At 36.3% G+C, this 25,924-nt stretch overlaps 1 protein-coding gene across 3 annotated transcripts in view; it reads right to left on the bottom strand.

Annotated features, from left to right (window-relative positions):
- Window positions 1-2,179: 2,179 nt before the first annotated feature.
- Window positions 2,180-25,924, bottom strand: part of PPM1K (protein phosphatase, Mg2+/Mn2+ dependent 1K) — a 36,753-nt gene continuing 13,008 nt past the window's right edge. For all 3 annotated transcript variants that reach the window (XM_020988310.2, XM_020988309.2, XM_020988311.2), the window contains exons 4-7: window positions 21,077-21,242; window positions 20,728-20,872; window positions 10,524-10,658; window positions 2,180-8,729 (exon numbers count right to left, since the gene is read on the bottom strand). In XM_020988310.2, the coding sequence (XP_020843969.1) occupies window positions 8,598-8,729; window positions 10,524-10,658; window positions 20,728-20,872; window positions 21,077-21,242 (578 nt within the window). In that variant the 3' untranslated portion in view covers window positions 2,180-8,597. The remainder of the gene's footprint in view (window positions 8,730-10,523; window positions 10,659-20,727; window positions 20,873-21,076; window positions 21,243-25,924) is intronic.

Here is a 25,924-nt window from a genome sequence, read left to right as displayed (position 1 = left end):
AGTACATAGAAGCTCCTCCACAAGCATTAATTCAACATCTTTCTTTTTTTTCTAGCTTAAACATTCTGATGTAAAAAAAACCCAATCCTTAGACAAGACTTTCATTAGTCATATACATTCTTATAATTCTTTCTTTCACAGAACTGATATTAAGAACTTGTCAAGGCTGATGACCTTGGAACATGGCAAATCACAAAGAACTTTATATATATATATATATATATATATATATATGTATATATGTATATATATATATATGTATGTAATATGTATATATATGTATATATATGTAGATAGATAATATATCTATATAGATATAGATTTAAAAGGCAATTTTTTGTACTTTTCCCAAACACTAATTGTTATTATTATTCATTTTAAAACAAAATATACCCAATACACTCAATATTTAGGAAAATTTTAAAATTATAATGATGAAAGTCTCTAATAATTCCACAGCATTCATATCAATAGAAGACCTAATCTCCTAATAGCACAAATGCAGTAACTCTAGATATAATTTTTGAAATTAACAGCATTTTTTATATGATGATTTCCCAAAATCATAATGCAAAAAACAATTAGGGTAATAATAGAAACTTGAAACAATATTATGTACTTAGAGCATGAAATGTGAAATTTGATTGCTGGTCAAAAGACATCAATTCAACTGAATGCATTTTAAAATTATCTTACATGGAAAATCATTTCATCCATAAAGCTTGGAGATATTGAGAAATCTCAAAATTGATATTAACTGTCTGAGGAGGAAACAGGCACTTCTCCAAATAGAATAATAATTTTACAGGCATGTAAATATTTTTCTTCTTCTCTTCTTATCTAAATGAGATATAAGGAAAAGGAGAAAAGGAAATCACAGCAAGTGAGATCAATTTATTCTCTAAAATATAAAGCAAGGATCTCAACTGAGAGGGTCAGGGGAAGGGAAACCATGGGATGTTTGAGTAGGAATGAAAAGATTTGCTGAAAGTAAGCAATATTTACTGTTTACTGATATCACCAAGTTTCCTTAAGAAATTCAGCACTCAAATACTATTAAGACAAGTTACAGAACAAATTTATACAATATAACTTCAGCATTTGCAAAATTAAATTATGATACACAAGTTATATATCAAAATCCACAACAAATTGAGGAATCCAACTGAAGGGTTGTGTGCGTCTGTGTGTTTTGAAAGAACAGTAGCCTTAGAGTCAGAAGACCTGGGGCTGGCTAAGTTTTGGGCCTGTGGCTTACTAGCTGTGACCTCACTTCACCTCTCTTGGCCTCAGTTTCCTTATATGTAAATAAACTAAAATTACCTAATCTGTAAAACAGAGTTCACAGAATTATTAAAGCTATAAGAGATCTAATAGAAGACATTATAGTTGTAACATCCTAGGAATCCAGAAAACAGCAGTGCTCACTGGGGAATGGAATGAAACCTGGTGGATCCATTACTGGCTGAAATGAGTTATCGTGATGGATTCACAGTACGTCATAGTTGGAAGGGACCTCAGTAGCCATGTCATCCAAACCATACTTGAAAATAATGCCCACTATACCATGTCCTATAAATGGACATTTATCTTACTCATCTGAACCTTCAATGATGAGGAAACTACAATCTCATTCCACTTTTTGATAGTTCTAATTATTAGGAAGTTTTTCCTGACTTCACACCACAGTTTCTCTCTCTGAACCTTCCTGGAGCCAAAGAGAACAAATCTAATCTTTCTTTCACAGGACACAACATCTCAAATACTTGCAAATAGTTGCTAGGTTCCCCAAAGTCTTCTCTTTGACAGGTTAAATATCATTAGTCTCTTCAGCTGATCTTTAAATTGAACTCAGGGGCAGCTAGGTGGCACAGTGGATAGAGCACCGGCCCTGGATTCAGGAGAAGCTGAGTTCAAATCCAGCCTCAGACACATAACACTTACTAGCTGTGTGACCCTGGGCAAGTCACTTAACCCCATTGCCTAACCAAAAACAAACAAACAAAAAAATAAATTGAACTTAGGCTGCTTACAATTTGTTTATTCATTGTGTAAACTTAATCTGTAGAAATCATCTATGTATGGGGATCCCAGATTAGAAAAGAAAATGCAATGTATTTAATATTTAGGAAGCTAATTTCATAATGTAATTTAAAAACTATCAAAATATGCACACCAGTTAACCACTCAGTCATATTTTAATGAACTGGTTAAAGAAAACAGGAGTACATTTAACTTCAAAGACATAAGGCATTTAAATATTTATACTTTTAGTATGTGTCAAAATACAATGGTTTCAATATACAGAACAGATTTGACAGATAATATTTTGGCAGCACATTCATTAAGCAAAGAAGCTATTACATTTATATAAGTTACAACTGTACACTCTTCATTTAAATATTAAGCAAATACTGTTAGAACACAATCAAGAATCTAATGTTACAAGAATATAAACTAGACTGAAATCAGGCATACTCACATAGTTTTTGCCTGTATTGAAAATTCACAGTTGTAGGAAAACATCATTAGGCCACCCCCCCCCCCATTTCTTTCACTGGTGTGGGCATAACCATGGCACACTTTCAAGTCACAGATTTTGAAGCCTATTAAGTTCCATTGTCCTTCAGGATCAGTCAAAGCCACATCTTTATATTTAATGTTAAAGGCTTGAAAAATATAAATAAAAAGTCTCTTAGATTATCTGGTTAACTCAGCATTCTAAAAATATCCATGAGAGGCACAGCAAATCCTAGGCCAATGCAGCAACATACACCTATCTCTTTGACAGATCTATAAGTACCCTTCATTCCTCAGTGACCTCAGGCCTTGAAGTTGGTTTGACAACACTGCCTACAATACTTGGATTTTAAAATAAGTCAGCTCTCAGTGTTAGGACAGTACCTTGCATGAATGTAATAGGCACTTGATAAATATTTTAGTGATGACATTTGTGTTAATGGGGAGAGAGGCACTAATGTGACTAATTCAAAATAGCAAAGAAACCAAAAATCTTTAGAATGCCATTTTGATATTTTAATATAGAACTTTTCTGATATTCTAAGTAATCATTTTATAGTGTAGTTTATTATTTTTGTTTAAAGATTTGACTCAGGAAAAGCAAGGAAGCTACTTAGGTGCCTCAACCTGCCTCTCTGTGCTTCAGATGAATGTCAGAGAGGGATGATAAAGAGCTTGAATGCTGGCCTCTCTCATGTACCTTCCTTGGAAAGAGGGAGAGGCAAAAGCAATTAGGTGGTTTCTTTTGAGTAGTTTTTCTTGAAGAATAAGGTAAGGAGACCTAACTAAAACTTCCTTTTCTGCAGATGGAATGTATAGAACTACTCTGGGCCTAAATAAAGCCTTTCAAAGCTTATAGAAAATAATTATTCTGGAAAAGTTTAAGTTAGGGGTATATGCAATGCCAATGGCTTTTTGGTTTTCTGGTAGTCTTTTTTAATGCCTTTTCACCCCAACCTTCATCACATTTCCTGATATTTTAGAACACCAATTTTTTTTATGTCCTACAAAAGAAATTGCATTTTAAAATGCTTTAACACCCAACAAGATGTCAACATGTCAGTTTATCTTCAACATTTTGATTTTCTTATTTTTCTAAATCTGTTAATTTCCAAATACCACTAACACTTAAATGGTTCATGAAAGGGATCCCTTACCTTCCCATTTCCAGTCCTCATACAGTGATCCCTTGCTCTGCATTATAAATCCGAAGGGAAAATTATATTGAGAGTTTAACTCAAATCAATGAAGAGCCATACAGGATTTTGTTCCCTTTCAATGGCATAGTGTTATTTTAAATACGTATACATTTATACACTTTTACTTAGAGAAAAAGATATAAATAACATATACTCAGAGACATATTATGCAGAAATAACCTATTGAGACAACCATGCTCCCTCACCACCATTCTGAAATCCATTTCTATCTGCTCATTTTACTTACCAAAATAAGACAGCAAAAGAGAAAAAAAATCCATAAATTTACATTAGCGAATCACATAGCAAACAGGATTTTAGGCAGAAAGTTTTAATGATCTATGCTTTAGACTAAGGCTCTAACTTTAATTTAAAAAAGAGCAAAAGTAAATCACCATTAGGTAGTCTCATAATTATGAGGTCATCACTCTTTCTTCCCCCCACAAAAAAATTAGCCACAATATAAAAACTAATATATACATGTTGTATATATAAAACACTTAAGAGATAAGAGCAGAAAACTTTATATATAGTACTTAAGACCTTCAGTACTTCTTTTTATATTATTCTGGCAAAAGGACCTTTTGCATAAGTAGTTTATTTTCCCAGATTGATTGAAAAACATATACTGTGCATCCTCCTCACTGATAAGAAATAGAATGAATGATTATATGAGATCCATGTAACAAACAAGCAACTTAAAAAACATAGGCCCAGGACAGGAGACATGATGGTGGAGAAAAGACAGTGACTCACCTGAGCTCTCCCCCAAACCCCTCTAAACACCTTTAAATGATGCCATAAAACAATTCCTGAAGTGGCAGAACTCACAAAAGGATGGGATTAAATAATTTTCCAGCCAAAGACAACTTAGAAGGTTGGCAGGAAAGGTCTGTCACACCTGGGTGAGGGGGGAGCACAGTCCAGTGCAGGCCATGCCACAGAAGACCGGACCCCAGCAAATCAGGAGCAGGCCTTGGAAGCCACTGATTCAGCACCAGCAGTGGCTACTTCTGGAGCTCTCAGCCCACAGATGACAAGAGGGTAGGAAAACTGATTGGACTACATGGATCTCTTTGCTGGCACTGGGAGATGGGACTCTGTTGCTTTGCCCATACAATCCAGGTTGTAATACTGGGTGGCAGTCCCAGGGCAAGAAACAGCACTAGCACACCAGAGGGGCAGCTGCAGGGGAGCAGGGACCCTTGTCACAGTTGAAGGGGAGAAAAGAATGCTGGTGGTCACTCACAGACCAAAGCACAGGCCAGGAGAGTAGTAAACACACATCTCCTTAGATCATACCACCTTGGAAGAACTGAAAGCTTACAGGTTCCTAGAAGTGTCTCTGAAAACAGCTGCATAAAAAACCCCTGGAGCTTCAGATAGTGCACCCTCCACCCTGGAAACAGAGCACCATTTTAACAAAGAGTTAAAAGTCAAGTAATGGGCTGGGAAACTGAGCAAATAACAGGAAAAAAAATTCTGACCATAGAAAGTTACTATAGGGACAAGGGAAATCAAAACATACTCAGAAAAAGATAAAGTCAAAGCTCCAATGTCCAAAGCCTCCAAGAAAAATATGAACTAGTCTCAGGCCATGGAAGAGCTCAAAAAGGATTCTGAAAATCAAGTAAGAGAGGTAGAAGATAAATTGAAAGAGAAATGCAAGAAACTCATGAAAAAAGAGTCAACATCTTGGTAAAGGAGACACCAAAAAATACTGAAGAAAACACCCTAAAAACAGAGTAAGCCAGGAGGGCAGCTAGTTGCACAGTGGTTAGAGCTCTGGCCTTGGAGTCAGGAAGGCCTCAGACACTTGACACTACTAGCTGTGTGACTCTGGGCAAGTCACTTAACCCCAATTGCCTCACCAAAAAGCAAAAACAAAACACACACACACACACACACACACACACACACACACACACACACACACACAAAACCAGAGTAGGCCAAATGGTAAAAGAGGTGCAAAAAGCCAATGAGGAGAAGCATGCCTTGAAAAGTAGGATTGGCCAAATGGAAAAAGAGGAACAAAAATTCACTGAAAAAAAAAACCTTAAAAAGTAAAATTGGCCAAACGGAAAAGTAGGTACAAAAGCTCAATGAAGAAAATAATTCCTTAAAAATTAGAATTGAGCAAATGGAAGCTAATGACTTTATGAGACATCAAGAAAAAATAAAACAAAACCAAAAGAATGAAAAAAATAGAAGACAACATAAAATATGTTATTGGAAAAAGAACTGACCTGGAAAACAGATCTATGAAAGATCATTTAAAAATTATTGGATTACTTGAAAGCCATGATCAAAGAAAGAGCCTAGACATCATCTTTCAACAAATTATCAAGGAAAATTGCCCTGATATTCTAGAACCAGAGAGTAAAATAGAAATGGAAAGAATCCACCAATCATCTCTTGAAAGAGAGCCCAAAATGAAAATTCCTAGGAATATTATAGCCAAATTCCAAGGCTCCCAGCTCAAGGAGAGAATATTGTAAGCAACCAGAAAGAAACAACTTGGGTATTGTGAAACCACAGTCAGAATAATACAAGAGTTAGCAGCTTCTACATTAAAGGATGAGAGGGCTTGGAATATGATGTTCTTGAGGGCAAAGGAATTAGTATTACAACCAAGAATCACCTACCCAGCAAAACTGAGTATAGTCCTTCAGGGGAAAAAAATGGATATTCAATGAAATATAAGACTTTCAAGCACTCTTGATGAAAAGACATGAGCTGAATAGAAAATTTGACTTTCAAATACAAGAGAAGCATAAAATGGTAAACAGGAAAGGGAAATCATAAGGGACTTAAATAAGGTTAAATTGTTTACATTCCTACATGGCAAAATGATACTTGCAACTCATAAAAACTTTCTCAATATTAGGGCAGTTAGGAGTATGTATAGACAGAGAACGCAGGTGTGAGTTGAAAAAATAAAGGGTGACAAAGAGGAATGCACTGGGAGAAAAGGAAAGGGAGGGGTAGAATGGGGTAAATTATGTCACATAAAAGAGGCAAGAAAAAGCTTTTACAGTGGAAGGCAGTGAGTGAACCCTACTCTTGTGGCTCAAAGACAAAATAACATACACACTCAATTGGGTATAGAAATCTATCTTACCCTCCAGGAAAATAGAAGGGAAGGCAGATTGGGGAAGATGACAGTCAAACAAAACACTTTTGAGCAGGGACAGGGCGAGAGAGAGAAGAAAATACACAGGGAAGAAGAAAATAGGATGGAAGGAAATACATTTAGCAATCAACTGTGAAAAAAATTTTAAACCAAGTTTCTCTGGTAAAGGCCTCATTTCTCAAATATATAGAGAACTGAGTCAAATTTATAAATCTAAGAACCATTCCCCAACTGATAAATGATCAAGATATATGAAGTTTTCAGATGAAATAATCAAAGCTATTGATAGTCATATGAGAAGGTAATCTAAATTGCTATTGACTGGAAGCATGCAAATTGAAACAATGAGGTACTACCTCATTAGGCTGGCTAATAGGACAGAAAATGAGAACGACAAATGTTGGAGGGGATGTGGGGGAAAAAAAGACATATTTATAGCAGCTCTTTTCTAGTGGCAGGAAGTTGGAAATTGGGAGGATGCCCATCAATTGGGGAATGGCTGAACAAAAATTGGGCTATATGATTGTGTTGGAATACTATTGTGCTGTAAGAAATGATGAACAGGATGCTCTCGGAAAAACCTGGAAAAACTTACATGAGCTGATGCAAAGTGAAATGTACTGTGTACAAAGTAACAGCAATATTGTAAGGTGATCGGCTGTGAATGACTTAGGTATTCTCAGTAAAACAACGATCCAAGACAATTCTGAAGGACTTAGGATGAAAAATGCTACCTATCCCCAGACAGGGAACTGATGATGTCTGAATACAGATTGAAGCATACTTATTTACTTGCTTTATTTTTCCTTGAGGGTTTTTTTGGTCTATGTTTTCTTTCACAACATGACTAATACGGACATATGTTTTGCATGTCTACACATGTATAACATATATCAAATTGTTTGCCTTCTCAATGAGGGTGTTGGGGGGGGAGGAAGGGAGAGAATTTGGAACTCAAAAGTTTTTGAAAAACAAGTGTTAAAATTGTTTTTGCATGTAATTGGGGAAAATAAAATACCAAATAAATTAAAAAACCACAGACCGACTGTTCATTAAGATATAACTGGGCTTAAAATATCATAGTTCAGGAATATCCCATTACTTTTAATTTGAATCATCTTCAATGTGAATAATTTTAATTTTATTTTCAGTTCCAATAGCCAGTTAGTTACTGGGCCAGAATTTTAAAAAGCAGTTGTGAGAAGGCATAGATTTTCTGCACTTACTGTAATCAGTATTTCAAAAAAGCAACATGTATATATAACATTGTTTATTTGTTAAAACACACACACATACATATACACACACACATACGCACCCCCCAAAAACCAAGAACCCATCCAAATGAACAAAGAAACATGATACAGTTAGGTTTCACCTTGTGCAGAAAAAAATCATCATTGGAAACCAAGAGCTGCCTAGTTGTCCGAAAAATAAATAAAATGGTTAACACAATTAGATCAAACCCTTTCTTGTTTTGTTTTGTTTTTAAATGAGGTCCTCTTATCATTGTACACATGGATTCACAGAAGTCTGATTACCCTTACTGTTATACCAAACAAGTTGAGTTAGAGCTTACAGATGATAAACACCATACTTATGAACAATACATGGAAATGGACAATAAATTTATTAAGTCACAAGATGATTCTGGTAACAGTCCTTTTTTTTTTTTCAATCTAGTTCAGTTTCCTATAACGCTCAGCAGACATCAATCACAGAGAAACATCTGACACAAGCTATCAAGCCCAGCGTCCACTTGAGGCAAAACTTCTGCTGAATGAGAAGCTGACATCTGAGTTTTTGTATTTTCCCCAGGCACCAAAAGGCACTACTACTGCGGTGCTATTATCTTCAGTACCATACTGTATAGCCTATAGCATTTGGTGGAAGAAAAACAAACACAGGAAATTAAAGTGCGCACAAACTTAACTACCATAGATGCATTTTAAATACATTTTAATACATTTTAAATTCAGTCATTGGTTCAACTGTTCTCAAATATTTTGGCTATTTTGGGGGGCCGGGTTAGGCAATGGCGTTAAGTGACTTGCCCAGGGTCACACAGCTAGTAAGTGTAATGTGTCTGAGGTTGGATTTGAACTCAGGTCCTCCTGACTCCAGGGCCAGTGCTCTATCCACTGCACCACTTAGCTGCCCCTGTTTTTGCTATTTTTAAGCCATTGCACGAGTGAACAAGTTCCACATAACTGGTTAAGATAATTGTGCAGAATCATAGCATGTCAGAAAGAGAAGGCATCAGAGGATCAGAGATTTAAAGCTGAAAGGGACCTCAGAGGTCACCTGATCCATCCCCCTCCTTTTACAGACAAACAGATAGAGAGAAGCAAACTCATTTGTTCGAGGTCATATGAGTAATTAAGGGGTGGACCAGAAACCTGGCTTCTAAATTCAGTGGTGTTTATACTAGACTCCATTACCACTCACTGACTTCAAGATAATTTGGATAATGAGATCAATCTTAGGGTGGTTGTTTATTTTTCTAATATAAATACAAAGAGTATAAAAATATCCTTTTGGTATTGTAACTTGATGGTCAGGGACTGATTCAAATAACATACTATTCAGAACTACAGGAGATGGTTGGCACTGTATTAGATATATATCTAGTGTATTTTAAATGAGCTCACAAAACCACATATTCCTAAGTGGGTGAATCACCAATATGTTCATGTTTCCAATTCCATACACAGTGATACCATAATTAACTAGCAACTTCATCTAGCTAGGAAATAGCCAAGAGGTAGGAAGCAACAGGCAGCTTAACAGATTTGAGTCACTCAAATCATTCCCTGAAAATCCTTCTAATTTCTAATAAATCAAACAAAATTATTGCTAGTTAACTGCTTAATTAATATTTTCCAAAATCAGTATATCAGTTTTACCTAATTAATAGCCATAATACCATAAAGGTAGAATTTTTAATGAATTACATACACTCTTTATTGTACAGTGATTCCCTTCAGTAACTGATGCATGTGATATCCATGCCCAGCTTACAGGACTTTCCTGAGGAGGATTGTTCAGTTTAGGGGAAAGAGCTCAAGTCAGGACAACTGAACTCTAGGTCTTGATTCTGGCACTAGTGACCCTGAGCTAATCACTGAACCTCTCTGGGTTTGTTTCTCCCTCTGTTAACTGAAGGAATTGGACTAGAGAAGTTCTAAAGTTTCCTATAGCTCTAAAATGTCAACAAGCAAAACATGTGAAATTAAAACATGTAAAAAGGAAAAATGTTTTATTGTATAATGGCTATAATCAAAGTCTAATCTATCATTTATACAAGTAACCTTAGAAAAAAATTAAACTGAAACAGAAGAGAGAATTTTTCTGTTCTCGAAAGCCCACGTGGCAGTCAGAGAAACTGGAAGTGGATTAAAGCTGTGCCTTTGACATATGATGTCTTTATTACCTCTCAGTGCCAAGGCAGCTGGCTCTCTGAGTTTATGTTACATAGGAGTGGCTCAGCTAGAATGGTAGAGGGGGTTTCCCCACCAGAAGTTCCTTACACTAATGAAATCACAGTTTGGCACAAAAACATAAAGTTCTTCTATTCTATGCTGAGACTTCCAATTTCAGTCATCTCACATAATTGCTCTCAAATCATTTCTCATGAAAATAGAACTAAAGTCACTCTGCCACATTACCTGTTCAGTTACAACATGAGCTGCTTCATTGGGATCATGGCACTGATTGACAAAGTCACAGATCTCCTGACTATTTACCATGAAGTTAATTCCATCTGTAGTGAGGACCAGGAAGCTATCATCCGCATGCTGCAGCTACAAATAAATCCAAACACAACTATCAAGAGTTTACTTGAGAATGACCGTGAATACTGACATACTTTATTTGTTGTTGAGTAGCCATTTATATACCAAAATTACAGTAATTTTAAAAATACTTTTTATTCCTTAACAGCAATCAGAACCACATAACTGAGAAGGCAGAGGAATAAATGTTTATCTTTCCAGGGAGAAAAAAAAATGATACCACTACCCACCCTTCTAACTCTTCCTTCCTTCCTTTCCTTCCTTCCCTCCTCTCCTTCCTCCTTTCCTTGCCTTCCTTTCCTTCTTGGTATTTTTTTTCAATTTATATAAATATCATTCATAATCACATGCCATGCTTCCTTAATTAGATCACATACTTCTTTTTAAAATTCATCTTATTTTTAATTTATGGAATAAAACAAGCATTTCCATAACACAGTACAACAAAAAAGATGATTGCACATGAAACTGCAAATCGACTGTACACAACTTGCTATTCCTTTCAAATATACAACAAAATTATCATGTAAATTTCTTTTTTTTCTTCACAAGTTACTATAGCATTTGTAAAACAATCCAGGCAGTACTACAATACAGTATGAAGAATTTACATACAAGCCTTAATTTTACTGCATCAAGGGCTACAAAAATGTGCATACCCTTTGATCCAGCAATAGCACTTCTAGGGCTTATATCCCAAAGAGATCAAACAAATGGGAAAAAGACCCACATGTACAAAAATATTCATAGCAGCTCTTTTTGTGGTGGCAAAGAATTGGAAATTGAGAGGATGCCCATCCATTGGGGGAATGGCTGAGCAAGCTGTGGTATATAAATCTAATGGAGCACTATTGTGCTATAAGAAATGATGGACAAGCTGACTTCAGAAAAACCTGGAAAGACTTATATGGTCTGATGCTGAGTGAGATGAGCAGAACCAAGAGGACTTTGTACACAATAACAGCCATGTTACGCGATGACCAATATTGTTAAATTGAACCCTTCTCAGCATTACAAGGATCTAAGACATCTCCAGAGGCCTCAGGATTGAAAAACCTGTCTGTATCCAAAGAACGAACTATGGAAGTCGAATTGCTCTCACTTATTTTTACCTTCTGTTGAGTTTTGTTTCATCTTTCTGATGGTTCCTCCTATTGGTTTTAATTTTTACTTACAACTTCACTAATATGAAAATATGTTTAACAGGAACGTAAATATAAAGCCTACATCAGATTGTGTGCCATCTGGGGGAGGGTGGGGGGGAGGAAGGGGGAGAAAAATTTTCAACTCAAAAGCATATGGAAGTGATTGTTGATAAATCAAAATAAATTAATAAAATTTTTAAAAAATTTACTGTATCAAATATCAATGATGGAAGAATATTTGTGTTAGAAATAATGACAGGAGTTAAGTGTAATCATCAATACCATATCATCTGCTAGCTATTAGCTACTATTCATATACCACATAAGGTTTGCAAAGCACTTTACAAATATATTTTTTCATTTGACTTTCATAACAATCCTATGACTTGAGTAGTTCATGTATTATTTTTTAAGTGGGAAAAGTGTGTCTCAGAGAAGTAACTTATCTTTCCCATGGTCATACAGCCTCATGATGAGGCCTTGTTCCTCATGTGACAACCCCTGCCCCAACCTTTGCTCTTGAAAACTCTTATTTAAGCTTTCTTGGGTGGACACTGATGTACTCAAACAGATGGGTGACCTAAGCTCACGACCCTCTTCATCTCGATTAAAGATGCCTTTCTTTGCACTTTACAAGTTTGATTTATTTTAGGACTTGATATTTAATGGTGGCAGTGGTAGGCTTCATCAGAGATTACGTCTTCCCCATCCTGGGAGCGAGCTGCTGGACACCTTAGTGCCAGCATGGACCCAAGTCCCCAATCGCTGGACCAGTAATTACCTACTCCCACTTGAATCCGGACTCCTGTAATTTTTAGTTGAGTTGTCTCTTTAACGGAGACTGTTGGTAAAGATCCGGAGGCAATTCAGGTTATACTTTATCTGCCCCCCAGCACCCCTGACACGAACTGCAACCAGTGAAATGGCTCTGCAGCACAGTTTGGATGCTTGCAAGTTCTAGGACTGGATCCCCCCAAACTGCTGGCTACGGTAGGGTTCCTTTGGTGAGGATAAAATCAACTATTCAAAGATGTCCCTTAATAAAGCAGAGCGAAAAGCCAAACACTCCGAACAGGACTCCTTTGATCAGTGGCCATTAGAAGCCATTGAGAGGGAAACAGAGTCTAAGCTTTCACACCCTCCCCCCAAGAAAACATTTAAAAACTCAACACTGAAAAGGAGGAGGCTGAATCTAACATATTTCTCCTCCAGGAAAGATTAAGCCAATTGGAATCTCAAGAGAAAGACAATGAAACAAGAACAGAGTCTCTCAAGACACATGAGTAATCTATATTTCTACATTAGCCACATGTGTGTGTGTACCCCAGAATTTGACCTACAAAGGCCTTTCTCAATTATTTTTTTAAGGAAGCTGCAGCATTTTTGTCTGTCTTTGTAGAGTGTTAAGTGCCCTGTTTGTATTTGTGTATGTGTGACTGGAGACAGCTAGTAACCCAAACTGAGGGCAGAATTTGGCTATCAGAAATGTGTGTGTTATGTGCTTCGATCTGCTTTTCAAATACATGCTTCAGGAGAAAGCCTAGCAGGATGGAGGTTTGAACCCACCTGTTCTGTTAGCAGGGACTTGACTCTCTTAGGGATAAGGAGGAAGACTCTGTCACCAAAGTACCTCTGTGTCCTGTCAGATTATTTATGTTTACAGTCATTTCTCCCACCCACATGGCCTCTCAGAGGGGAATTCTGGCCACTCAAGAGAACAAGTTAGAAATTAAACTGAAAGATTTATGTCTAAGTGAGCTTAAGAATTTTTCCACATAATGGGAACTAAGAATAGCAAAACAGCATAACCAATGGGATTTCCTTAAACGAGCCAGAGGAAACAGAAAATGGAAAAGCAATTAGATCATCTACAAACTCCTCCCCTTTGTCTAAGCAGGATAATGTGATTTTTATTAGATGATATAAACCTTTCTCTCCTGATCTCTCCATATGAAGAAGTAACATCCCTGTGTTTGATGAAGTTTCAGGAGATAGTACAAAAGGGAAAGAATCTTACTCATTTTGACAATAGCCTATGAAAAAGTGCTAACCTATATTCGAGGCTGGATCCCTTTGGCCTATGAGATGCTCATATTATCTGTACTCATTTGTTAAAAACATTTCTATAACTGATACCTTAGTTGGTACAGTATGCCTAGGGAGCACATCAAATATGTTGCATAATACACTTTCTATGAGAAAAAGGACAGGAGGAAGGAAAAGAGGGGCAGAAATTGGACAAAGATCAGGCCCCAAAATCCCGGCCCCAGTTTTTCTCCAGGCGTTCCCCCTTCACACTCTTTTCCCACCAATTTTGGAAGACAGAATTACTACTCTTTCTATCAATAAGGTATCCAGTAGTAAGGTAACAAATGGTAACAGACTAACTAAAGTCAAGTGTGGAAAGAAATTTTGTTTTTTAACTCAGAGAAGCAGCCGCTAGAGAGTAAATAATCTTCCTGCTTTTATGGCAGCTAAAACTTTAATTGGAAAATGATCTTGAAAACTAAAAGTTCATAAATCCAGGTTTAACTAGATTCCAAAACTAAAGTTTGTAGTTTACGTTCAATTTACATCTGGGGAACTGTCTGGCTATGGTATTCTGTTCCCTACAATTTTCCCACCCAATATCTGACATCAGGGCAATGTGTTTAAAACTGAAAAATGAGTTTTTTGTCCTTTAAGGCATGCTTTGATCAAGATTTCTGTAAAGTGGCCTTAAATGCAATCAATTTAGAATTTCAGCGGTTTATGTTTAAAATGTACGTTACCATTGTAAAAACTGTATGAGAAATGTTGGCAAGAATTGAAAAATACAGCTCTTGACTCACAAATCATAAAATACTAACTCTCTCCTGATTCTGAAAAGTGAAGGGTACGTAGAAAAAAGAAGAGAGGAAGTATGACTTAATTTGGAAAAATGTTTTGAGTTGATCTTTGTTGACAATATAACATAACTTGATTGTCAATTGCACACTTAAGCCTTTTGCACGCTGTTAACAGGGCTGGGAGAACCCAGAACCCCACTCCTGTACTTGAACAGAAGTATAAGTCACTTCAGGCCTCCTAAAAGTTTTTATAATTACTAAGAACTCCTTAATGATTTTTTTTTTCTTTTTGGCTAGGCAATGGGGTTAAGTGACTTGCCCAGGGTCACACAGCTAGTAAGTGTTATGTGTCTGAGGCCAGATTTGAACTCAGGTCCTCCTGAATCCAGGGCCGGTGCTCTATCCACTGCGCCACCTAGCTGCCCCAACCTTAATGAATTTTTAAAGGGATTTTCCCCACAAACTTCTTCATAAACTGGGACTAGGCACAGGCAGTACCAGTCTCTATCCCCATTTGGGAGAACGAGAGAGGCCCGAGATGCTTTAATCTCCTGGGATCGGGGGAGAACCTATGGCCTCAAGTGTGGCCCTTTGACTGATCCAGTCATATGCGTCCTCAAACCCACAGGTGCCCCCACCACCCCCCCCCGCCCCGCCCAGTCCTACAGAATACCTGAATTGTAACTAAACAAGCAACAGAGTATGATTGTAATTGGTAAATTAGTGAAGAAAATAATCTGTGTTGAAATGAACCATACAGCTTGGGAAAGTAAGGTTTTACTAAGTTATTGGGTTTAACAACAATATGTGCTGAAATTATGAAAGACATATTCTGTGGAGTGAATATAGTCTGGGATATGGTTAAAATGTTCAATTTGAGCAAGTAAAAGAAAGTTGTATAGTCTGAGTAACAGGTTTTGGAAATCTGGAAAGAGATAAATAAGAAAGGTTTGAGGGAAGAATATAGAAGATAATAAAGGAGGTTTGGGTTTTTCAAACCACGAGATAACATAAAAATAAAAAGGTTTTAAGTATGCTGAGAAGGTCTCAGGAAGTCTGACTTTGTTTAAAGTGGAAAGGTTGTTAGAAACTTTATGTAAATCAATAAAAACTGCAGCTTGATTTGAAAGCCAATAGAGAGTTATAGAGGGCTAAGAGTAAACTGATAGGCAATGGGTTCTTTCTGAGATTGCAGAACCCAGATTTGAACTAAATTACAACTGACTCTTAAGTGTGATCATTGGAGTACATTACTGCCACTTTAAAAACCTTTGGTAGTGGATCGGCTGGAAATAGTGGAACCCATAATATTAAATGCTTGGGATAAATAGCTCACACTAAACAATTGAAATTATAAAGTGAGATTGAAAAATAGATCCAGGTAATTGAATTTATTCTCTCTCTCTCTAATGAGATTTCTATTCTGCTCTTAGTTACATGCTTATAAAAATTTATTATACCCTGAATCTGGGGTCTCTTGGCCAGAAGCTGGGCCAATAGACCATAATAAAGGATACCTAGCCAGAGACCTGCCTCAGTTTTACCTTTTTTGTAAATTTCTATCAAAACAGAGCTAATCGCTGTGAATTTAATTTGGCAAAGCTTTATATATACTACCTAACATGGCCAATGCAAAATTAAATACGTCAATGTAGATAGGAAAATAAATTCTCTTGTAATGTAAAGAGTTAGGTTATAAATTCAGTTGTTAAAGAGTTGTCTAAAGGCTACTGTCTTTATTAAGAGTATTTTATTTCATTCGGATTACAAAAATAGGAAAAGAAAAAATCCTTTGTTGTTTTATCTGATAAGGTGTTTGACATGGCTATAAATTTGTTTCAACTCTGCTGGTGACATGGTATAAGTTCTATGATGCTTAAACCTGAGGGCTACAGGGGTGAAAATACTTAACATATCTAATTAGAGTGAGAAGGTTTATAGATCCGTTTATGTAAGCTCCACTTAAATTTGTTGGAAATAATTTTCTGTGTAAGGTAACTGGGAGATGCATTTAACTGAATTAAGGTCACCTGACTGGAAATGGGTTTTGTTTCATGTTTTGGGACTGTTAGGAATACGGCTTCTCTTCTATTCTGGACGTTGCTACGTTATGAGCTGAACTGTTAAAGGGAAAGTAAATGTTTGAAAACTATTAATATTCCAAAGTACAATTTAAGACATTGGAAACTTCCAGTTCGCCTAGAGTAAAGAAGTTTCATTGGCTAGCCACTTAGAAAACTGAATTTCCTCCCCCACTGCAAACAAGTTTTACAAGGAGGGTGGTAATTAGGTCTTTGTTTAATTATAAAGTTATATCTGGAAAGGTCTATACTAAAGTTATATTTTAACTAACTTAGTCTTAACAAACTCTAATCTTAAAGACTTATTTTTGCTTTAAGGATTGAATAAAAGATAGATAGCTGTGAGTCTGGAGGCTTACAGCTACCACATACTACCTATGTGAACTTAAAAACGTTATTACTTCATTAGATTCTAATGACTACCATTTTACATCAGGATGAATTTTATGCTGTTTTTGAGGAGAAATACTAGCAAGGAATGTTAAGTAAAACCTTTTGTGACTCTTTTTTTCCTAGAAGGCTAGCTAATTTACTGTAAAAACTTGAGAGCACTGATGACAATTGTGTCTAGACCTACTGTGATCACTGAGACTGTTGCTTGTGGTGCAACCTTTTTGGGATCCTGCATATTCTTTCTGAGCTCTGTTTTTAAGTTTGTCACGTCCTTCAGCCAATGCCCCACTGCTTCATGAAAAAATGCCAGCAGTCCAATGGGAGTGACATCTGAGATCTAAGGCCAGTGGGTATTTGTCCCTGGGAATAAAGGTTGGGAGGGTGACCTTAGGAAGGCTAAAGGTTGGACCCTCCTAATTTATCTTTCCATACAAAAAATCTTCTCTCCTGGTTAATTCTGAGTCTAGATGTGCATCTTGCCATATACTTGTGCTTATACTATTCTTATACATGTGTTGAATCATTCTGAGTCCTTGGGCTTAGGTCTGGAGGACTAGTATTGATGCTGTTTTATACAATCATGCCACTGCTTCTTCTTCTAATAACACATTTCTCTAAAGAGGGCAAGTTAAACTGTGATTTTTATGATGAATCTAGTTGCTGCAATACCTTAGCACCTCTTACTGTTTTCAGTCTGAGACTATAGTCAAAACGATATGCTGAACAACTAAATGGATGGGTATTTGGCCTTGTTAGCTCCCTGTTACTAGTCATATATTTCTACATAAGATTAAAGTCCTTTAAATATCTCATAATGGCATGGCATGGTATTAGCCAATAACATAAGTATTTGTGAAATCAGGATATAATTCTATTATTTAGTGAGGTTAATATCTTATGTTTTCTGTTCTGAGTTAAAGAAAAGGATTTCACTGCAATAAGTTATCTTCGGAAAAGAGTGACTTATGGTCTGTCTTGTGTTACCTTAAAGAGACATCCAATTTTATTCAGGGTTATTATTTAATGTGGGATTAACACTTGTATATAAGGCATGCTCTGAAATGCAAGTGAATTACACAAGAATCTGTAGAGGTTTTGAAAGCAGTTGTCTGTGTAGGCATAATGCCTAATTAATTTCAACATGGTTAGTAACTGAACATATTTCACTATATACAACGTATTCGATACAATCTGGAATACACCGTATCACACCTTTTGTTTAACTGGAACAAAATTAGTGTCTCTTAGGTAAATTCATTTGTGACAGAATACTATTACATTACTAATTATTATTACTATTAATTACTACTACTAATACTATTACATTACTAATTACTAATGCATTAGACAGAATACTATTACCTATGTGCTCTTGTACAGAATTAGTGCCTTAGCAGCTCATCTTCCTGAGGGGGGAATAAGCAACTAAAAGTAAATAATTAGAGTAAACAATGAAGCAAATAGCTAGAGTGAAAATTTTGTTTTAAGAAAAAGAAATAATAATAACAAGATCAGATATCTATATATGTCAAATAGAAAAATTGGGTTTAGAATTTTCTGATTTTTCAGTTTGTATTTGAATTTCCTAAATATATCACCATAACAATTTGCTAACTTGCATTATAGGCAGTAAGTTGAAGTCCCTTCCCTTTCTTGGACTTGAATGTGAGGTAAATAATAAAAAAAGATAAACGCCAAAGTTAAATGATGGTAGAGTCAATGCCAATTTAAAAGGCTTTTTTTTCCCAGTCTTATCCCACATAATTCCATTAGCGAGTATCAAATTCCTAACCAGATGGGTTCATTCTACAAATTAGATATTCATAAATTCTTTTAGATTTTCCCTTCAGCCTGTTGCTGACAGGGTCTAAATCAAGTATCTGGTTTAGATAAGGATCTGAGCAGCAAGGCGTATGGAAAAATGTAAATTCTCTGGTCTAGAGGTTCTTAATTTGATGTTCTTATTACAGTCAGAGGTTTTGAACTGGTTCTTGACACATGACCTGGTTATTGGCAAAGCAAACTTAAAGTGACTGTATTAAATGGTATTAAGATCCATTTTGCAAGAGATTTTAACAGAAATGGAATCTCTACAAGTAAACTGAACTGGAGAAGCAAACCTGCTAGAAGAAGTTGCTCTGAGACCCTACATATTCCAAGAAGTTTCCAGAGACACAGAGGACTGAATCAAGAGATGCTCTCAGAAACCAGACAGCTGTATGAGACTTCTGAGCCCTTGGATATGATGGACTGATGAAATGGTCAGTAGGAGTGGGTTACCCTTCCCTTCCCATGTGCTGTTATTCTTTGCAAGGCTGACTTACCAAAAGGGACTGCCCCCACTGGCTCCTGTCAATGCGTTGGTCAATCTTTCTCCCCCTTTCCCCTACACTATTCTTATAATGTTAAATGTTTGCTATACCAGTTGGTGATTCATTGAGAAGACGACATCTCTCAACAAATCAGAGGCAGGAAATACCAGAAAAATTAATTTTAATATTGTGAACAACAAATTTAGTATTTTCTTCTCTGTCAAAAGGAAATCCTGACAGCAAGAGAAGCCTCACTCCTCTACATCATCCTATGTCTGTACATTTTTGCTCTGAAGGAACTTTGTCTCAAACAGGGTGGGCTAGGCTCTGTCCTAGGGCCCCACCTTGGGAATCCTTTTTTGCAAACAGAACTAGTTTAGGCTAGCCACAGCTACCAAAACTGACTCCAAAATATCCTTGCCTCCTTATTAAGGTTTGGGTAAAATTGAATCGTGAAGGGTGAAAACATAGAATGAAGTGGGTTTTCTTGCTTGGATTGCCAAGAGTGTTTGGGGCCTCATGACCAAGCCTTGTTCCTCATGTCACACACACACACACACACACACACACACACACACACACACATACTTTTTCCTCCTTAATGTATAAAAACCTTTCTGCAGTTTTTCTTGGTGGACACTGATGTACTCAAATATATGAGTGACCCAGGCTCACGACCCTCTTTATCTCAATTAAAGAAGCCTTTCCCTCCACTTACGAGTCTGATTTATTTCAGGACTTGACATTTAATGTTGGCAGTGGTGGGATTCATCAGAGATTATATCTTACCAGTTCTGGGAGTGAGCTTCTGGATGCCCTAGGGCCAGCAAGGGGCCAAGCCCTCTCGCATTGGACCTTTTCCTCCACTTATGAGTTTGACTTATTTCAGTATTTGACAGTAAGAAGATTCAATGGCAGAATGCAGATTTATACAACAGAAAATAAGCTTCTTCAGGGAAGGGACTATTTTGGTTTTGAACCTGTAATGCCTGACACAAAGTAGGTGATTAATAAATATATGGTTGTTGAACTGAAGTAAAAGCGGTTGCCTGCCTGGAGATTTCAGTTATTAACAAGGAGCCTACCCTTGTTAGAAATAACAATAAACAAACATGCAAGCAAACAACCTTGGGAAACTGAAAAAATGTGTCACCGTTTCCTTACATATGCCATGCAAAATTACCTCCTTTTCTTTAAATAATTTTTCAGTCCTTTCCATTCTCTCTTAACATGGGCATTTCATTTAAATTCATACTCTTGGAAAACCTCTGATGGACTTCTCTTTGTTTCAGGCCTCATGCTATCAAACAGTCTCTTACCTTAATCCTTCTGGTTTCAGGTTCTGCTATCACACCACTGTTTTTGAGATCCAAATCTCCAATGCTCCTTGTCATTGCAAGCCTGCCATTCACATGAGGCTGTCCCAAACTGTTCCAAGCTACAAAGCCACCACTTTTCTTGATCCTTTCCATGAAGAAAAATTTAAAAGCTAATGAAAAGGGAAGGCTAATATTACTTCAATTAACTCTAAAAAGCTTACCATTTGTCAAAGACCATCATTCAACTTAGGAGAGAAACTTTTATTTAAATGCAAACCAGCATTTCTACCAAAAAAAAAAAAAACAAAACAAAAACCAACCAACAACCCCAAAACAATGGAGGCAATACCTTTCTTTTTCATCTTTTCTCTCTGGAGTGTGATCTGTGGTCAGCTTTATTGGCTTTCCTTTTCTACATAAGAGAGCACGGCTATCCCCAACACTAGCTATGACCAGCTCAATACCATCTCGCAACAGGGCTACTGTTGCAGTGGTCCCAGAGATCAGCAAAGCGCTGCAAATATCACATACAGGGGTATAAATTAGTGATAGTGACAATTTGAACACACACACACACACACACACACACACACACACATATATGTATATAAATACATGGTCATTTTTTGCTGAAAAAAGTTTAGATAAGTCAAATAGTTACAGATACATAGCACACTAATTTATCTGGAGCTGAGCAAAAACAAGGTAGAAATGAAAGTATGCATGGGCTATGCATGGGTTTCACATAGAGAAGACACATGAAATTGAAATTGTGAAAAAAAAAAACCCCTGTATTAGACAGTTATGTATTACAGTGTAGTACCTCTTCTCCCTCAAAGTTCATATCTATTTAAATAAAGTACAGCTAATTTGAATTTCAGAAAATTCTGATAGCATGCATGTGGGTACTAGAATAAACTTTAAGCATTAAATTGGGTAAGACCATCATGGGTCCATTTAGTTAAGAGGCTTTTTCTCTAATATGTAGGACCATTAATTAAGGCTTAACTGCCCACACCTCAGTCTGACCCAGTTAAAATAGAAATAGTAATCACAGGTTAAATAATAACAGGTTAAGATGAAATAAAGAAAGTCAATCTGCATGTGCACGTCTACTTTTATACAGTGCCTTAACACAACTTTCGTCATTTATCAAATGCTACTAACAAAAACTGTCCTATGAACAACAAAAGGCCCCAACATACTTTCTCCAGAGCATTCCTACAAATTTAGCAACTGACATTACCATCGTCATCCTATTTATTTAAAAAGATGAATCTCCAGGGTTAGTGTTAATCCAAAAAATATGTCTAAAATACCTGCTGCTACCTTGCCCCAGGCTTGTGCAAAATTATTAATATTGGCAGATTAAACACAATGATAATTAAATTCCACTACTCTCCTCTATTATAATCCAAGCTTTGTTTTCCTTTTTCCTTCTAGTTTACTTCACTTTTAACTGTGTCTTTCTTGTGATGTCACTTCTCTCCTTGATTATTAGAGAAAAGAATGTTGGGCTTGGTAAAAACTTTTCAAGTTTCATTGAGTCTTGCTGTAAAGTAAGATTATTATGAAATAATGAGCTAAAGAGTAAAGTAGCTTTTAAAAAATACTTATTCAAAGGATGATTTGATTTGATAGGGAGAGAATAAGGACTGATTCAGAACTGTAGGCGATACGGGAATAATCATTGCTGGAGGGGTGGTAGGAGGACAGGACACTAGTGCATTGTTGTTGGGAATATGATTCATCACAACCATGTTGGAAAGCAATGCGGAATTATGCAAATAAAGTTACTAAAAAATCCATACCTTTTGACTCAGAGATTCTGCTATTTGGCTTATACCTCAAGGAGGCCATTGATAAAATGGCCATACCACATATCACATAGCAAAATATTAATAGCAGCATTTTTGTGATAACAAAGAATCATCAACAAAGTAGATGCCCACTGATTGGGAATGGCCAATGTAATGGAGTAGTATATTACTATGCAGAAGTGACAAATATGAATTATAGAGAAGCACTGGAAGAGCTACATAAAGTGATTCAGAGTAATTAGAGCCAAGAAAACATTATATAAAGTGACTGCAACAATGTAAATGGAAATAAAACAAAACCAAAATGAATGCTGAGAAATTAGAAAGGACAAGGATGGCTTGAAAGAAAAGATAAAAGACGACATCCTGACCCCAACCGTCTGAAGAGGCAGGAGGTCCCCAAGTGTTGTATATTGCACAGATTTTCAACCCTACTGATCAGTTATGCATGGATTTCTAGGAGGGGGAAAGAGCAAGATATGGGAAGAAATTATCATGATGCAAAAAAAAGATTATTTTGAAAGGGAATGTGATGTTAAAACAGAAATATTAAAGTAAAAGATATCAACAAAAACAAGATTAAAAAAGCAAAGTGTACCTGTAGTAATTTAAATGGTTTATTTAAAGCAGGTATTGTCTTTGGTGAAATATGTGACTCTTTGAAGTAACAAGTAAGTGATTCAATTTCATTGAGGCAGTTTACATATTTTGTATAAATACGTATTGATATTTATATGTAGACTGTAGAAGCCAACAAACAAATGTGATTTTAGTATTAAAGGGATTTTAGGGAAGATGAAATGGCTTGTTTGAAGTGACTGATTAAGAATCAATTTCATAATGATTGTTTTTTTAAAACCACCTTGATTAATTTTGGACCAAACTTCATTTTTTTAAAACAAGATAATTTTAATTGGAAATTTAAAGCAGAAAACCTCTATTTGAAACTACATTTTTAATCTATGTATTTTATGAAATTACAATTAAATGACATTAAAAGTTTTAATCATGTTCACATTTTATCCTTTGTTTTTGGAATGGTCATAGAAAAGACTCATCCATTGGGCAAGGTTTAGATTAGATAACCTTATCCCTTTCTACGGTGAAAGTTGAAAATAAAATTGGAACTTCTGGATAATAAAAAAAAACCCTGCTATTTCTGTAAAACTAAATAAAGCATGGTGTGTGCTAAGAACAGGAGCCAGTCAGTGGCTCAGTGGATAGAGCTCTGGGCCTGGAGTCAGGAAGACCTGGGCTCAAATCTAGCCTTAGACACTTCTTATCTGCATGACTCTGGACTAGTCACTTAACCTTTGACTGCCTGACAAAATGGATCCATTGTAAAAGGAAATTGCAAACCACTCTGGTATTTTTGTTAAGAAAACCCCAAATAGGGTCACAAAGGGTTGTAACACAACTGAAACAACTAAACAAAAAGGTGCTAAGAACACAATATAAGTGTTTATTTGCTTTTTAATCAAATATAAAATTACCACTTGAAAAAGATACATTTTCAAACAGCAGACTTCAAATTTAACTTGTATTTGATTACCACTAAGACTACCTGTAATATGATTGGGTCACTAAAACAGAAATGCTACAATAGCTTCTACAAAAAAATCAAAGGCCAGGCAAGTGATTAAATGGCAGATTCAGGCGCAATCTGCCAAAGAAAAGTTGGTGCTCCTTTTCTTTGTTTAAAGTCAATACACAGGGGCAGCTAGGTAGTGCAGTGGATAGAGTGCTGGCCCTGAAGTCAGGAGTACCTGAGTTCAAATCTGGCCTCAGACCAAATACTTGACACTTACTGGCTGTGTGACCCTGGGCAAGTCACTTAACCTCAATTGCCTAAAAAAAATAAAATAAAATAAAATAACAATAAAAATAAAATAAAGTCAATACACGGCAATCACATATGTGAGTGATGGGCTGAGCTTAGAGAGCTGAAATTTCAGAAACTAAGTAATCAAATTTTACTGGTATATCTTCTATCAAAAAAGTTCAAAAGCACTTCAATTCTACCCAAATTAGTTTCAGGGACTCCAAACCTTAGGATTTGACTACATTTCTAGAAATTATCTATTACAGTCACAGAAAAAAAATTATAAAATATGTTGAATCAGCACCCATCTTGGTATAATGTTTAACAGACAGGAAACATTCTCACTTTTTCCCTAACAGTATTACTATATGACTAAGATCTTACAATATGTTCTTAACACTGGTTGAGCAATTTCCATAAGTCATCTCGACTAATAGATCAAATAGGATGTAGGAAACTAGAAACCACCAGATTCCTTCACCTGAGACAAAATTTAGCAGATCTTTTTCCACTAAAGCCCAGCTTACAAGTGTTCATGGAATACAGGTCCAAGTTCCCTGCCACAAATAACAAGAACACAGGCAAACAGGAAACTCACTAAAAAATTTTGGTCTAAGAATCACAGTATAAAGGGAAGGTTGGTTTTTGTTTTTGTTTTTACTTTGGTGAAATATTACTAGTCGAGTTATGTAATATTTCAGGAAATTCCAAAGACATGATTAAAATGCTCCATTTGGCTAGGTCTACAGATCTTTTGCAGCCCAATGGATTTTTCCAGTCAACCTATAGTACATAGAGTACTTCTCTTAGTTCGTTTCTTCAAAGGGAAGGATACCCAAAACAAATACGTATGAACAAACTGTTTTAGGGGATTTTTAGTGTGTTTGATCAGCCAATCCATTTGACATTGGTGAAAACAGATTCTACATACCATATTTACCATCCTAGAAGGTCTTAAAAGTAGTATTAAGGTTTAGTTACTTCTAGTTATTTATATATCCACATTCCTACTAGGAAGCCAGCTGCCCCTCTGGCAATGAACCATTTGGAACTTCACCAGGCTGTTCCTTGACTAATATATACGTCTGCTCGCCAGAACTATCCTGCAAGCCTTTCCAATGAGGCATAACCTTCTAGAGCTCCAGTTCTACTGATCCCCTCCCACAGCATGATGAGCCATCACAGAAGGCCTTAAGCAGAACTTATAAACTTACACAGCTGCACCTGATGAGTGGCATCTCTTAAAAATATTTTGAGACGCTGATCTTGAAGTTTTTTCCCAATTCTCATAAGTTCCTTTAAGTTCTTATTGTTATAAAACTAAACACTCTTACCAAGTTTTGCCCAAAATGAACATCTTTAGTTGTTCTAATACATTCTCTGTTACATTTGATATTACAATTTAAGCAGCCTGGCACAGCAGACAAAATACTGGCTCTGGAGTCAGACACCAGGTTTCAAATTTTGCCTGTGGAACTTACTGCCTTGTGCTCTTGTGCGTCTCACCTCCCTGGCCTCAGTGCCCTCATCTGTAAAATGAAGGGCTGGAGTAGAT

Source organism: Phascolarctos cinereus, unplaced genomic scaffold (assembly GCF_003287225.1).
Source record: "Phascolarctos cinereus isolate Bilbo 61053 unplaced genomic scaffold, phaCin_HiC Scaffold_9;HRSCAF=440, whole genome shotgun sequence".
NCBI lineage: Eukaryota > Metazoa > Chordata > Mammalia > Diprotodontia > Phascolarctidae > Phascolarctos > Phascolarctos cinereus.
The sequence above is the reverse complement of the archived record's forward strand: the minus strand, read 5'-3'. Positions and strand labels throughout refer to the sequence as shown.